Source organism: Triplophysa rosa, linkage group LG8, assembly GCF_024868665.1.
Source record: "Triplophysa rosa linkage group LG8, Trosa_1v2, whole genome shotgun sequence".
NCBI classification, from domain to species: domain Eukaryota; kingdom Metazoa; phylum Chordata; class Actinopteri; order Cypriniformes; family Nemacheilidae; genus Triplophysa; species Triplophysa rosa.
Window position 1 is genome coordinate 18,544,077 of NC_079897.1, and position 17,656 is coordinate 18,561,732.

At 39.0% G+C, this 17,656-nt stretch overlaps 1 protein-coding gene across 7 annotated transcripts in view; it reads right to left on the minus strand.

The window, feature by feature from the left end:
* Positions 1-17,656, minus strand: part of pou2f2a (POU class 2 homeobox 2a) — a 39,621-nt gene that overhangs the window by 12,446 nt on the left and 9,519 nt on the right. For 2 of the 7 annotated variants that reach the window (XM_057340847.1, XM_057340842.1), the window contains exon 1: positions 3,881-4,076. The exons of the other annotated variants lie outside the window; for them this stretch is intronic. In XM_057340847.1, coding sequence (XP_057196830.1) covers positions 3,881-3,935 — 55 coding nt within the window. In that variant the 5' untranslated portion in view covers positions 3,936-4,076. Of the gene's footprint in view, positions 1-3,880; positions 4,077-17,656 lie in introns of those variants that run through there. 7 annotated transcript variants of the gene reach the window in all.

Below are 17,656 nucleotides of genomic sequence, written 5' to 3' on the forward strand. Positions count from 1 at the left end.
CACACACACACACGCACGCACACACACACACACACACACACACACACGCACACACGCACACACACACACACACACACACACACACACACACACACACACACGCACGCACACACACACACACACACACACACACACCTAAAAAAAAACCCTAAAGATCATAGAACACTTTTTGCATTTTTAGATTTTTAAAAAAGATTGTTCTGTACAATTTATTAGCTTTTTTGCCCATGGGGACCTCAATTTTGGTCCCCACAGTCACACGAGTCCCCATGTGTTGGTGTGCATTCAGGTTTAGGTCCCCACCGAGATATACAAACATGAACACACACACACGCACACGCACACACACACACACACACACACACACACGCACACACACACAGAGAGAAACAAAGTAACTTCCCTTTTGTGAAAAATGCAAATAAACCCAACGACTGACTAATAATATCGCCCACCTGTGCTGCTATCTCCCTCCTGCTCCCCTCTATCTGTCTCACACATACACACGCACACTTCATCCATTCTTTTCATCAATGCTTCATTCCTCACTACTACATTAAACAATGAGACCTTTACTAGATACTGACCATTGATATCAAACTCCAGGGGGCAGTATAGATATTTCTCTTCCTTGACTTTGAAGTGAAGTGAAGTGACCTATTAGTCAGATATGGTGACCCATACCTGAAATGTGACCTCTGCATTTAACCCATCCAGAAAGTAGTGAACACACGCACAGCAAGTCGTGAACACACGTACACCCGGAGCAGTGGGCAGCTATCAACACATGACAATACATTAAAACACTTGTAGCTTGATTTACTGCATAATTAAATAAAATCCCGGACAAAGTTAGACAGGAAACCAGATTTGACTAATATCAGTTATGTAACTCGCGTAAAAGCCACCAAAAGGCTGAAAACTTGCCGACTTCCTCTGGCAATCAAATCCAGTGTCCAGTAGTGAAAAGGAAGTCAAACGGAAAGGAAACCCCCTCTGAAATCTTGTCTATCTACAGAGAAAATACTGATTTCTGGGTTTCCACACAAAGTCCTACTGGTAAAAGGTGCTAAATTAGTTTCAGTTGAAAATCCAAGAATATTTACAGATTGTGTAATGAACAAATGAAGAGTTTGGTTCCAAAATGAGATAACTCCGATTTTAACATTTTTCAAAAATAATGTTTTTTTTTATTGTGCATTCCAATTAATATCAATCAAACTGCAGTTGGTTTGTTTTGATTTAAGCCATAATAACTCATAATAAAAATACAGCTAACTAACACAAGAAAAACATGATAACATAATAAAAAACATTATCTCATTTTGGAACCAAACTCTTCAAATTCTAATTGATCTGTGAGTGAGTTGGTTTGAATGATAAATGCATCTGGTCATAATTTACAGCATGTATAAGCTTTATTTTTTAGAATAATTTGACACGTGCTAACGCTCTCTCGTAGACTCAATAACAACCACTGCTACGGTAGTTATATTATTTGGCCAGAACCAAATGTTTGTTTTATATGGACTAAATGTGCAGTTCATCATTCATATGAAGTTAATATGAAAGAGTGTTTGATGGTTTAGTGTCAATGTCTCACTTCCCTCTCCGTTTCCCCTAATGCTGGGGCAAACACAATGTGTTAAACCCAACCTTTACAGCTATTAATACACACACAAGCACTATAAAATGTTGAGGGTGCTGCTATCACACAGTCTTAAGACAGTCGCATACACATGCCGTTTTTTCACATATTCTGAACTTCTGCATTTTATAACTTCTGTATTGAAAGGATATAATAAAACCAGATCTGTGTTCTTAATATAAAACTGAAAAAAAAATGCTTACACACTGCCTGGACATACTGTAAATGATTGCCAAGCTCAATTATTGTAATGCAGAGTTATTAATGTTTATACTGAGGTTAGGACAGACTCACACAAATACATTATGCCCCGGTTTCACAGACAAGGTTTAAGATTAGTCCCAGACTAAAATTTTGAGCTGTCTTAACTGAAAATAACTGGCCCTGACGTATCTTAAAATATGTCAGTGCCATTGTTTTGTTTCAAGATGGACATCAGTAATGTTTTTTTCTACGGCATTTCAATTAAAAGCCACTTAAATAGCCTAAATTAACTAAGGCATAGTGCTGGCTTAGGCTAAGCCTTGTCTATGAAACCGGGCCATTGAGTTTCCTCTCTAATATGTATGTTAACCTCTTAATGTCATTATTTGCCACACAATGTCAGTTAGCTGGGGGCGGGACACGCTCGTCATGTGTCAGTAATCGGTGACTTATTTTTACAGTCACTTTGCATTTTACAGTATTTTTAAGAAACTAAAATTAAAATGAGACCTTTTAAAATTCTGAATCACAAATCTTTATCGGTGCATGAATTAGCCTCTCTGTTTCTCTCTTAATGCTGCCTACTGACCTCTCATCAAATAATATCATGGTAAACACAGATTCATTTTAGGGAAGCAATTCAAGAAAGCATTACTTTATCTATACTCACAGATGTTAGCAAACATTATACTGTTACTCAAGTAGTTTTCTCTCAATGGTCCAGACAGAGCATTCTGTCATCTGTAATTATAGCACTATAAACAGTCTGTCATGCTGAGAACATTTGTCTTTTGACTGTCCATCTGAACCGTCTCCACTATGTCAAAGATGCAGTTGGGAGCTGGAAGACGGGGGAAACCCATGAAGAACTTTACACTGGGTTTCCCAGAGGGTCCCTCACACTTTGTGTAACCTTTACTTCACAAGCTCCTCTCTCTCTCTCTCTCTCTCTCTCTCTCTCTCTCTCTCTCTCTCTCTCTCTCTCTCTTTAGCTTGCATATTTGTCCTTACTTAAGAAATGCATAACCTTAATAAAAGATCAGCAATTCGCCCACAGTGCTTTGCAACAGTCGGATCATTAATCAGTTCTCATATTTTACCATTTGCAATACCTACAATGCAGTGTAGTCTGGATATCAATGTCTGTATAGGGTGATGAAACTAAAGAAACTACTCCTTAAAAAAATACTGTCACAAAATAGATATATTTGTCCAAAAAAAGGTTAATATAAGCTAAATGAGCTAAAGAAATGCAGATAAAAACTCAAAGGGATATGTATGGTGCAAATGTTATATTGGAGGGAGGGAAACACAACAAGATTTCATTCTGCTGAGAAATAATGTTTGATTTCATTATGATGATGATCTCACTGAGTATATTAGGAACATAAAGGTGAATGCCCTATTACGGCCCAATGAAACTCCAGATTTCAAATTTCAAAGTGTGGGGTACCGGTTGAACATTGCAGGTCATAAACATAATCAGACATGTTTAAAAGCTTGTCTGTGTGTTCATTATAAAGACTAAAACCAAATGTATCCAAACACTTTTTTATTTAAATCTAAGATCACAGCTAAATATTTGTATTCAATGTTTATACAAAAAACATATTAAGAAGCATATTTAGTATTATATTTTAACTACATTGCTAGGCCTATTATATATTATTATTTTATATTATATAAAAAATATGTTTTAATTTTATTTTAAAAAAAACAATGGAGCGAAAAAACAGTTCAGGAGAATATGTTGTCCAGTAAATTAGAAGAATTCTTTGAATTCAGTAACAATTCTTGTGCACTCTACCATCAAGAAAAAATACATCTAGAACTATTAAAATGCTTTATATTTTGTTATATTTAGACACTTTAGCTTTTATGTAGCTTCACACATTTCATTTTTCTCCTTGTTGACCTTCTTGATCTGATACACTCAAATGCATTTGGCACAATTCCTGCTAATTAAACCATCGAATAAACTGATACCAACACCAACCTGGCAACCACACAGATGATCGGGACACATACCTGGCAACCACATATGGGAATAATCCATAGATGCCACAGGGCCAGTCTTTGTCATGTTGATGGATCTATTTGCACTTGTTCAGTTCCTCTGCTCTTGTCTTCCTCTCACACATGCACTCTCTCTCTCTCTCTCTCTCTCTCTTTGACTCTCTGTTTCACTCTCAATATGTGGCCAGAAGGAGGAACAAACTGATAATAAGTGGGGTGAACTCTCCACTCCTCCTTCTCCCCTCCCTCCGTCACCTCCTTTCTACGCTGTACCCACCCACACCTCCACCCCCTCCGTGCCTCCACTTCCTGCCCCCGAGAGCGCAAGAGAGGAGCAGGTCAGAGTAAACAAACCGCATATTAGAACATTACGTTGTTGTAGGCTTTTAAGATTGGAAAGCGTGTTACACACCGTTTCATCAGCCAAACATCAGACGCAGTACGTGATGCTAAGCGGCCGACGGAGGAAGGCAAGAGACTGAGGGCAGGAAAGCGAACAGAACCTTGACTTACTTCAGGAGGAAGTAACTAAGTAGTGGTGGGCTGAGAAGTGGGGTCAGCTAAAGAGAGAGGATGAAAGAGGTGGGACGACAACGGCGAGGAGCGAGAGATGAAAGAATAAACAGATCGTGTGATAGAGGTGAAAGGAGGGGGAGCGCTGGAAAGTGCTGGGGTTGCTGGAAAGAGTCGCTCACGAGCCCTGCGGTGACATACACACTCTTCTCTCGTGTACTCGTTTGTGCCTTGTATCACTACTGTACATCAACACATCTGTCACAGCACGAGCAGAAAATACTGAATGAGGACGATTGCTCACGGGCTTTTTCCAACCTCACACATCCACACTGGAGCATGAATCACTCCGTGGGAACCCAAAACAAAGCAAAGAAAGCAAAACAAGCCATGATGACTGTGAACATGATGACTGATTCAAAATGCATTATAAGCAAAAGGTGTTGTTTTAACATTACATCTACTGTTACTTTGTTTGGACCAAAATGCTGAAATTATAACAGTATTAGGCAAAAGGTTTGGACATACATTCTACTTATCATCTATTATTACTGTTCTACATTTTTAATTATAGAAGTGTGATTAAAAATGCAGAGAGCATAAATGAATTATGGAGATACAAATATAATAACAATTGTGTGTGTGTGTGTGTGTCAAAGAATTCAGAATTAATTAAGAATTAAAGCGATAGTTCACCCAAAAATGAAACATCTGTCATCATTTATTCACCATATTGTCATTTCAAACTTGTATGACTTTCTCTCTCCTGCAGAACACAATAGAAGATATTTTGAAGAAAGTTGTTAACTGGCCCCCATTCACTTGAATTGGTTTCGTGTCCATAGTACAATAGAAGTGAATGGGTGCTGGCGCCGTTCGGTTACCAAAAGAAAGTACTGAACTATAACTTTAAGGTGACTATATATAGCCACGCATATAGAAATATATGGTAAAATATATACAATAAATATACACATTTACGCATTTGGCAGACGCTTTTATCCAAAGCGACTTACATTGCATTATACTATACATTTGTTTCTAATTATGTGCAACCCCTGGGCTCGAACCCATGACCTTGGCGTTGTTAGCGCCATGCTCTAACCACTGAGCTACAGGAAGCAAATATAGAAGTAAATAAATAATACAAAATGCATTTTAAACGCCAGTGGGTAGAGCACAATGTAATGGCTAGTTATATCTGGCCACTTAGAAACACTCCGAAGTGATTTACAGTCAAGGGCAAGTCCAAATACATGATGGATAGGCGATATAAGAAATCGCAACACTGCAAGGTTAACACTAGGGGACAGCATTGTCACGTTCACCACATTTTATGAACGCTTTGAAGATTTTTTTCAATATTTCAATCTTATTGAAGAGCATCAGTTTCGGTGCGGTCAACCTTTACTAGTCCCTTTAAATGAATGTGACAAACGAATTTTCATTTTAAAGACTATATTAGACAATTAATATGCACGCACACACTTTCATAAACAAATGTAACGCAAATCTAACATTTTGGTCTTTCATATTCCCTCACTGCAAAAAAGTCTTATATTGTATGTCACATTTAAATATGTCCTGCTATCACACCAGAAGTGTCATGTGTGTCAGGTTCACGGTCATTGACAGTCTGTGTGCTTTTGTGTGTGTGCTGTGCGGCTGCCAGGGTGAAAGTTCACGACCCCAGAGGTCAGACAGCACAGACGTGTCTGTTTGTGTCACAGGGGTCTCAGGCCATTTGGCTGCCCCATCAACACATAACATGGTTTCCATGGAAACCTCACTAGGAAAGCCATCTTAGTAATAACTACAAATGAGAGGCGAGTATATGACATCAGATTTGGTGTGTGTGGGACCACACAAATCATCCGCTGTTTAATGACTGTGCAAAATAAACAGGAACAACAAATAAACCTCTATAGCCCTTTTTCTTTATCTATGTTTCTCTCTCTCTCGCTCGCTCTCTCTCTTCCGCTTTCCATGTTTATCTGATCAGCTGTCTGTTTAAGAGAGCGAGTCACAGATCTCAAGAGAACCATCAATCTTAAAGGTGTCACAGCTCACAGCTGTATGCGCCTGTGTGTGCGTGAGTGATTAGATACTAACTATTTCACACAGCAAATACTCTTTGGCCCTAAGTTACTATAATGTTCACTTGAACACGAATCCCTATAGTCTTTAATACTCAGCGCCATGTCCCAATGGGTTTTAAATGCAACTTCCAATAAATAAATAAATATGTTATAAAAGTTGCACAATTGCACTAAAAATTCAGTAATCGTCTACACGTCCTTGAGTCGCTCAAAACTAGTTCGACTTTCTTTTCTGTGGGACAAAAATGTCAAAGCTGAAAATTGTGCTGATCTGGCTGTCAAGTTCATGTGCGATTGTTTGTTTTATTAAAGCAGAAACTAAATATTAGCTCAGATTTGAACCCATTTCAAGCTAAACTATCCTCTTTCATACTTACACGGAGAACTAAGTCATTTTCTTTCTCCTCAGGTCAGTTCTTGTCAGGAATGACACTAATTTCTCCTCTAAAAACAAACAAATGTGCATGAAGTGCCATTATTGCTGATAAAGTTTGTATGTAGACACTTTGTCTCTTGCTTTCGTGTCATCCTGACTTTCACTGTCCATCTTTTGAGCTTTTACACCGGTTTCTGTCCACCTCCACACCTCTATGAATAAAACACACATGTCCATTCTCTTCACCTCCCACTCCCTCCCGCAGCTGTGAAACTATCAGCATGTCATTTAAACTAATGATTTGAATACTCTCTTTAAATTGTTTCAGACATTTGCTCATTCTTTTTTTCTTTCTCTTTCCTCCCTGCTGGTCAGCAGACGCCGTGACATCACTGGACACTGCTCTGCGCTGTGATTGGTCAGTGGCTGACGTTGCCAAGCAACAGCAGCAAAAGGTCTCTCTTGTGTGCGTGTGTGTGTGTATGTTTTTACCCCTGTGACAGACAGTGAAATGGTAAACGGAGCGAGGCTTTTTTGCTTATAAGTTTTCCTATCTGAAATGGGGCATTTTTCCTGTAATGTGAGGGTTGTGTGTCGTTTCTCATGAACGAATGTGTGTGCATATTTAATATCTGTGTGTGTTTGTGAAGAAAAGTGTGTGTGTGTCTGGGGAATAGGTGGTTATTGTTTTTGACACAGACCCTCATATTTCCGCATCGATCGATTCCTCTGACTCCCGACACGACAATAATTGCACACACACACACACGCACACGCACACGCACACGCACACACACACACACACACACACACACACACACACACACACACACACACACACACACATACTCAGGCCTCTTTCTATCAGTAGCATTATTACTGTGCGGAGAGGTAGAGAGGGAAATAATGGGAGCTGAGCGGAATTCACATGGCACAACGGAAAAACACGGAAAGCAAGAGAGAGTTGCTCGAAAACGAAGTGCATAGTGGGAAAATTGATAGTAAAATCTCACAGGGAAAGAGAAGGACAAGAGGAGATAGAGAGATGAGAAAATAAATGAAAAACTTGAAAGATAAGAAACAGAAGGGAATGTTTGTAAGCTAAAGCGTATGACTAAACCGGTGCTTACTGCTAATGGCTGTCCGAACTGGATTCAAGTATGTATTTGTATAATATTTTGTAACAAGCTGACAACCTTCGGCGGTCACGAAGGAGAAGTAATCAGAACACAGCAGCACGGGATAATAAAGGAAGAGCATTACAAGAGAGAAGATGAAGGATTTGTCCCATCTTTTTCCAATAAAAGACGAAATGAGGGATTGAATTGGGGAGAAGGTGGTGGTGGGGAAGGGGTACGACAAATGAGATGAGAGACACACGCGTACACACACGCACGCACACACACACACGCACGCACGCACGCACGCACGCACACACACACACACACACACACAAACTGTTGTTTTCACGGGGATGAGGAAGAGATGTTATTAGCTTGACAGCAGCATAATGACAGAGTGAGTCCAGAGCTGTCACACACAAAACAACAACTGCACACTGATGGAGAACAAAACACATTCACAGACACACTGTCACTTTTTGGAAGAACTGTTTGGTGTGACATTAGGGATGGGTCATGGCGCTCGACTAGCTGTTCAACTATAAGTTGCACTCTTATAAATAAAGGCTTTCGCAGCAATGCTATAAAAATTTTTTGTTGTTGTACCAAGAATCTTTTAAAGGGATATCCTTCCAAAAGATGAAAATTCTGTCATCGTTTTCTCACCCTCAGATTTTTCCTTCTATGGTAGTCAATGGTGGCCAAGAACAGATACATTTACACAGGTTTGAAACAACCCAAGGGTGAGTAAATGGTGACAGAATTTTTCGTTTTGAGTGAACTGTCCCTTTAAGTCAAAGGTTACTTATATAACCATTTCTTTCTTACCTGTTTATATGATGTCACCCTGCCTGTGAAATCAAGGCTCGAGTCTCATAATATAAGTATGAGAGAATGAGCATAAAAGTTTGACTTCAACCATTAATTTCACTATGATTTAACATGGTCTTACTCAGTCTATATTAAAGATTTCAAAGTTATATATTCACAGAATGTTCTTTACATTATGTAGAATGATTTTATGCAAAAAACAATGCATGACAAAAAAATGACTTTAGCTGGATTTTCACAGGCAGGGTCACATATGTATATAACCTTTTTCCACTGTAAAAAACTCTGTGGATGATATAGGTTCTTTATGGAACCTTTGTATCGAAGCATTGTATAGCATCTTCATTTTAAGAGTGTAACTAGTTTATTTACACTATATTCACTGTAAAAAACAGTCAATTTTAAGTTAAATAAAATGATCTTTATGAGTCAATTGAACTTAATTATTTTGAACTGACTTAAAAAAGAGTTGAAAAATACATAAATATAATTTAAGTTTAATTGACACATAAAGCTAATTTGATTTAACTTGAAAATTTTATGTTGTTTAACTTTTTTTAAGTTTTTAAGTTGTTTACATTGTAGGTTTTATTCTTATATTTATTTTTATGCATATTTAAAGGTATTCTTTTTTCTTTTTTTCATTCTTTTTTGGGGGGGTTGACCAGGTTTCACAAAAACTAAAGTAGACTGTGTAAACGTTGCCTGGTCTGATGAGCCTCTGACATTCCTTCATCTGGTATAATCAGAATTTGGTGTAAATTACATGTATCCACTCTGCCTTGTATCATCGGTTCAGTTTGCTGGTGATGGTGTAATGGTGTGATGGATATGTTCTTGGCACATTTTGTTGCTGTATTGTTGCTGACCAAGTTGATCCCTTTATGACCAAAGTGTACTCAACAACTAATGACTATTTCAAGCTGCACATCGCGTCGCGTCTCGAAGTTCGGATCATTTCAAACTGGTTTCCTGCACATGACAATGGGTTTACTGTACTCAAACAGCTAAAATGTACAAATTGCCAATGGTAATACCAGTTGAACTTTACAGCTACCATCAACACACACATGCTCTATTTCTGTCTTTTCTCTTAGTGTCAGTGTTGTCATTGTGATTAAAAGTTGCTGGTTTCGGTAACAGAAATAATTTGACCTTTAACCCCCTTTCGCCCTTTCCCTCTTCTGTCCAGCCTGCCCTCCGTCTTTTTCCTTTTCACTGCCTCCTGTCTATCATTCTTACTCATCAATATTCCCGCTCACCCTCCATCTTTATCACAACATCCATCTATCGTTCTCCCATAATCCCCCTCTCCTTCCCTTTCCGCCCCCCGTATCACTTCATTCCTCCTTCTCTCCCCCCATTCCATTTCACATCTCTCTCTTTCTCTTTGTCTATCCATCCATTTCCCATTGCCTTTTCTTCCTACCTCTTTTATTGTTTCATTTCCTTTCCTTTTTATGCCCCACTTGGCTGTCTCTCTATCCATCCTTGTCTCTGTGTTCGTGATAATAACTAAAATAAGAGTTTCTTCTGCCATTATTTATTTGACTCCTCCTGAGCGTGGGGAGATATCAAAAGCTACTTGGAGCCAGCACAGGGGACCCGTACTACATTTGGGGAATGGAGAGGAGCACTATGGGAAGGAGCGAGGGATGGGGGGGTAGGGGCTCTACTGCTGGTAGATGAGGGGGGTTTGGGGGGGTTAGGAAATCGCTCTGGCTAGCGGAACAGCTTTTCACCTATCTCTCTCTCTCTCCCCACACTGCTTTGTATTCTGTGGAGATGACAGGGGAAAGCTTTATTGCTCTGAGTCGGTATCGATCGGGGCCCCAGACAGGGGGAGAGCGCACAGACGCCCATTACAGGCACTTTCTCAACGACCGCTCCCTAAGAGCACAACCCCACCCTACCCCCTCTCTCCTTTTCATTGCCTCTGAAATTCAAATTCAAGGTTTCTTCCTTGAGGCTTGACTGAGAAAGAGGGAGAAAGAGAGGAGAGAAAAAATCTGGCTAGGAAAAAGCTGCCAACAGAGACGTGCGGCAAAAGAAAATGTATCAATATTTCAACAACCTAGGAATAAACATGAAGTCCTACATTTCTCGTTCCTTTCAACTCGCTTTTCATTTGTTACTATTTGTTACATTTTTAATATCGCACAGGACATTTGTTTGTTGTCGGTTGAAACCATAGAAGTATGTTTGTGCATACTGCGTCTCTTCTCGCATGTACATATGCACATTATGATGCACAAACAACATTCTGCTCCATAGAGAACTGAAGACAGGTACCGTGAATAGTGTCTGGCAGCAAACCGATGCCATTTCACTCTGTGTACGTGTGACTGTTAAAATCCCAGTGGGATACTTTCCTTCTTTCAAACTCTGGAATGAGACCTATCACCTATAATCTCCCTCTTCACAGAATTCCTGATTTTTAAATCAGACTTTGGCGAGACAAGAGCGTCAACGTCCCTCTCTGCCTTCTCTCTCCCACCTCACTGTCATTTTCAAGAAAATGCTTTCTGCTACCCCCGACCCTGCCTATCAAAAAATCATACATGCTATAGTATAAATATTAATTCTCTATTACCTTGGTGAAAAGGTCTCACCTGCAGAGACTGAACTATGACCTTGGTGAATATGGAGTTCTATCTCCTCGGTCCTCACGAAGTGGGTTAAAAATGGAGTGGGAAAGGTTAGCACACATATTCCAGAAATGTTGAGCCTTGGTGCCCATGTAGGAGGTGCAGAATGAATCTGGCATGCGACATGCCGTGATGTCATTTCCTCTCCGTCACCCCTTAGATTTCTCATCCTTGCTCTGAAGTGTATTGTTTATTATTATGTATTAAATATATCTATACATGGCTGTCTTTTCTAGTCAATTGTAGAAATGCTTTGATCTGACAATACGCAAATAATAATTAAATTTCAAACCAGACAGGTTCCCGAACACCAAAGGAGTCAGTCTCTATACTAACCACATGGGAATAGTTCAAGGGACTTCAACACAGCAACTGTGCACCATGTTTACACATGTGAGTCAATCGCTCCCACACCAATCGATGGCAAGAAAGAGAGAGAATCCGTTACCTTTGGTCATTAAGACGGGGGAATCCCAGACTTAGGGTGGTTAGGGGGTTCATTGATAGAGAGAGAGTATTTGGCAAAGAGAGAGAGCAGACAATTATCTGTATTGATTAAAGTGAGGCAAGCACAGTGAAGAACAGAGCGCACTATGTGTCGATCAATATGGAGAGAGAGAAGGTGGAAAAGAGAGATGGAGAGAGGGAATTGTAAGGGGAAAGGGTCAATAGGGTGGGAAAAAGACGGGGACAGAATCAAGTTTGAAAAAGAGAAAAAGAGCGATGAAGGTAATAAAGCAAGAGTGCATGAAATTAAATAGGCTACAGATGGAAACGTTCATTATTCAGAAACATGTTTACTTTACATTCAGACATTACAGTTAATATTATAAATTCACCTAACACATGAATTATTTGTAGCTTTGGGTAAAAAGCACTTTGTAGAACACTGAAACCTGTGGCAGAAATCATATGTTTACATTAAAATTTAATCAGCCTATTTGAGTCACACCTGACTGAAAATTCAGTCAACTTTTACCCACCTTCACATTCACACTCTTGTACTTTTTTCTATTTGAACACAAACAGAATTATTATAAAGATAGGAAATCTATTTATTTTTCTATTATCTATTTTGGAAGCCAGTGCAGCTTTCCTATACATTCCTTTCATTTCTTACACCATTTTTGTGTACTTCGATCAAGTCTTATTTAACCATAGAAGTTTAAACACAAAAGAACAGGACTGCACTGGTGCACCTTCATAAATGTACTTGACATTTATCATTAAAGGAATAGTTTACTTTCAAAATGAAAATTCTGTCATCATTTACTCGCCCTGTTGTCATTTTTAACCTGTGTGATTTTCTTTCTCCTGTAAAACACAAAAGAAGATATTTTGAAAAACTTTGGTAAACGAAAACCGTTGGTCCCCATTGACTTCAATTGTGTGGACACAAAATCAATGCCAGTCAATGGGAACCAACAGTTTTCTGTTATCAACATTCTTCTAAATATCTTTTTTTGTGTTCTACAGAAGAAAGAAAGTCATACAGGTTTGAAATGACAAAAGGGCGTGTAAATGAAAGAGCAGGGAATGCTCTTTCTCCCCCTTCTTATTTTCCCTCTATACTTCGGACTACAGGCATAAATATCCATTGTCTAGTTTACAGAAATTTTCAGATGATACTGCCCTTTTAGGATTGATCAATCAAGGTAATGACGAGGACTATCGAAGAGAGGTTGACTAATTTGTTTTATGATGTGAAGAATGTAGCTTGAATTTAGAAATAAACTAAAGAGTTGATTTAAGATTTTAGACGTAATAAGGAAGATACCTGTGACAATTAGAGGTCAGAACGTTGAGATAGCTCAATCATATAAATACCTTGGTGTGTACCTGGATAGCAAACTGAATTGGAAGAGGAATAGCGAGGCTGTTTTTAAAAAGGCAAAGTCAAGACTATTCTTCTTGAGGAAGTTGGGCTCTGTAGGGATTGACAGGAAGCTTCTCTATGTTTTTATCAGGGAATTCTAGCCAGTGTGTTGTTCTTTGCAGTGCTTTGTTGGGGGAGCAGTATTGCAGTGGATAATAAAAATAGGATTAATAAATTAATTAGGAGGGCTGGTTCGGTCATTGGGTTTTTATTTATGTTATATAATTTTTGTATCCTGTATGTATTGATGTCCATTGTTTACAGTGTCCTTTGTATTGTGAAATGGTGGTGAATGAATTTCCACTCACGGGGATTAATAAAATTGTCTAATCTAATCTAATCTAAATAATGACAGAATTTTTATTTGAAGGTGAACTATTCCTTTAACATGTGTTCAGTCATTTCCATTAAAGGGTATGGCTGAATGTGTATGTGTGTGAGCAGGCGAGTTTGTATATATGTTGGGTATATTAGGGGGCCAACACCACTTCTAATCGGAAACGCGTGAAATGCCATGACAAAGGCTTCAAAGAGGAGTAACAAGGAGTGAACTATGTAGACACAAGCAGTGTGGACAGACCCGCTGCCTGCTCTTTCTCAAAATATTAATCCCCTTTCAGACAAACTTGACCCCCCCCGACTATACACACACTCCCCTTTCCGCTCCCCCTAGGAGCAGAATGCATATCTACAGACTGCACTAACCGTTGCCTGGTAACCGTGACCCTCATCAGCTAACACCAGTAAAGACAAAACATTGGTTCAATCCAGCAACAAACTCAGTTGTTGCTTAGTAATGTAACACTGTGTAGAATGCATGTATTAGTGCACTTTATCTGAAGTTTTAAAGTAAAGCTGAGACTAAACAATGTGAGCAATAAAGACATTTCAAATCAAATGTATGAACATATAAAACAGAAGAAAAAATATAAAAAATATGAAACAGCTAAACAAATAAAACACACATGGCCTGCAATAATCAACAAATACATACTATTGTGATAACTTCCAGATGCTTTTACGTTTTCTTTTGTGATTGGAACGGTACTTTATGTGTCCTATCAGGCTTTACATTTACATTTAGTCATTTAGCAGATGCTTTCATCCAAAGCGACGTACAGATGAAGGAAACAATGGAAGCAATTGGAACAATTTGACAACAAAAAGCATAAGTGCAAAAAAGAAAATTGGTCTCATATAGCCTATTACAGTATACAGAGCTAAGGTTTTTTTTTTTTGAAAGAGTAGGAAAGAGGTGGAAGTCAGAGCTGATCAGTCAGGTGTTGATGGAAGAGATGTGTTTTCAGACGGTTTTTAAAGATGGCTACAGAATCTGCTGATCTTGTAGCAGCGAGCAGATCATTCCATAAATGTGGAACAGATCCCGAGAAGGTACGTGAGAGATTTTTTACCTTTTTGGGATGGCACCACAAAACGTTGTTCGTTTGCAGAGTGTAGGGATCTAGCGGGTATATACATCTGCATTAGCGAGTGAAGGTAAGGGGGTGCCAATCAGTGGTGGTCTTGTAGGCCAGGAGCAAAGTCTTGAATTTGATTCGGGCGACTATAGGAAGCCAATGTAACTTAGTGAGGAGAGGAGTGACGTGCGATCTCTTCGGTTCATTGAAGACCACTCTTGCCGCCGCATTCTGGATCATTTGTAGAGGTTTGGTTGTGCAAGCTGGAAGTCCAGTCAGTAGCGAATTGCAGTAGTCCAGTCTGGACAGAACAAGAGCCTGGACTAGGACTTGCGTAGCATGCTGGGATAGGAAAGGTCTAATTTTCCTAATATTGTAGAGGATGAATCTACAGGACCGGGTGGTGCTGGCAACATGATCACTGAAGTTAAGCTGATCGTCGATCACCACTCCCAGGTTTCTTGCCGTACTGGAAGATGTAATGGTTGATGAGCCCAGTTGAATGGAGAAGTTGTGATGACTCTTTGTGTCGGCCGGGATTACAAGCAGTTCTGTTTTAGCAAGGTTCAGCTGCAGGTGATGGTCTTTCATCCAGAGCGAGATGTCGGCTAGGCATGCTGAAATTCGTACAGAAACAGTCGGATCGTCAGGCTGAAATGACAGGTGGAGTTGTGTATCATCCGCATAGCAGTGATAGGAAAAGCCATGCTTCCGAATGACAGAGCCTAGGGATGTCATGTATACAGAAAATAGCAACGGACCAAGCACTGAGCCCTGAGGCACCCCTATGTCGAGATGTTGGGACTCGGAGACCTCTCCTCTCCAGGATACTCTGAACCATTGTAGCACCACTCCAGAGACACCCATAGCCTTGAGGGTCGACAGGAGTATGTGGTGGTTAACAGTGTCAAAGGCAGCAGACAGATGCAGTCAACTTGATAAACAAGACTTAATAACCATATCACTTACTGAACCTCAACGCAGAACTGAAATATAAAAATATCGCTGCCGTCCTTCTGAAACCTCGTACCTCTATATTTCATGACTTTTATTTTTTTGCCATAAATCATTATCAATCATTGTTTGTCACTGGGTTTTGTAAATATCTAACCAATAAAAAGTATTAAAAAGTGCTTGTCAACACTGACAACACAGTATTCAATCATTTTAAACAGTGTTTTTCCCATTTCCTGAAAAACACCGAATTTGGACATCGAAGGCTTGGGAAGGCCTAAGACGATATTCAAATTTAATGTAGAAGAGAAGGTTTGTCCTATATTCTCAGCCATGAAGAGGCTAGATTACTAGACTTGACCCTTTAGAATAACATAAGATTCCCATATTTATTTTGTATAAAGTTAATTGTCAAAATAAATATTATAAATTGACAACTGTAATGTGTACACATTGTATAAACAAATGTCCCTTGGTTTATTAATAATAATAAATTAATAATTAATAGCCTAATACATTTAATAAAAGTTAGTACGTAATTAAAAAGTATATAAAACAATTTCAAGTTAAATCATTTTTAAAAATGTATCATTTAAATAGTTCTTTATAGTATTGGGGGATAAACCTTGTTTAGGATGAGGCAAGGTCACGTACACTGATAAAAGGATAATGAATCAGATCTCATATGGCAAGGACACAGAGTCGGCACGCATTACTGTACCAGTGTAAATACTTCATTAGATATTTAAAACACACACAAACACATGCATATAAACACACACAAGCAAATTACCAAAATTATATTTTATGAATGATGATGAGTATAAATAGATATATAAATACAAAACTCTAAACACAAACTCTGAACACAGCTGTCTGAAGAAACACAGAGAGAAAACTGAAGAGAGGTCTGCTGAAATAAAAAGGGCATGAGAATTCAGGTGTATAGTTATGCATGCATGACATCACAGGACCCTCCCCAGCCCCTGGGAGTGGGTGCCTTGGAAACGGTCACTAAGGGAACAGACGAATAAAGAAGAAAGAGAAAGAGAGAGAGAGAGAAAGAAGGTGAAAAGGAAGGAATAAAAGAGAATTAGGAAGCATTCTGCTCTGCCGAGCAAAAGAAAAGTGAGAAAGAAGGTAAGCACCAAAAGACAGAGAAAGACAGACAGAGCACGAAAGAGAGGGAATTATGTGACAAGTGAACACAAAAGAACATAAATACAGTATTTTCTAAATATGTTTCATTTGCTATAAGGCATTATAGTGCAGAATACATAGCTAGTATATAAGATATTAAGACATCAATGAAACGAGTTGAAAATGAGATTTCATTACATTATTTAAAGAGGCAGTGGTGGCAGGAGTCCAGGCCTGCAGAGAGCAATGAAACACATCCATCTTCCACCTCCCTCCTTACTAACACAAAAGAATGAAAGAAGAGCCTGGAGGCTTATAATGTATTAATCGCAATATCTGTGAAACTAACACACTATCTAACCACTATGTATATAAAGCTTAATAAAAGCTGCTGATTGATATCTCCAAAAACCAAAATAGTATTTCACTTTCCAGCCACCTGATAGGAAATTACCTGGAGCTGCGCCCTCCAATCATCTGGCTTTAATGTAAATTTATGCTGATGTAAAAGTTCACATTTCCATTTATATTCCATATACTCCAGCAGCCCCGTTCACCGGGGCCTGAGACAAGCATCTTCTGTTACATCATTCATGAGCCTCCTTGAATATCAAACTGCTTGAGTACTGTATACATCACCATGCTGAAAACACACATTCCAACAAAGGAGGAAAATAAAGGCGAAGAGGAGGGACTTGAAAGGCTATTAGGCACAATGGACCACGGTAGCCATCTCATCTCCAATCCATCAACAACCCACAACCTATATGAAGCTTAAACTTAGGCTAGATATGGAGCCAAACAAGAGACTT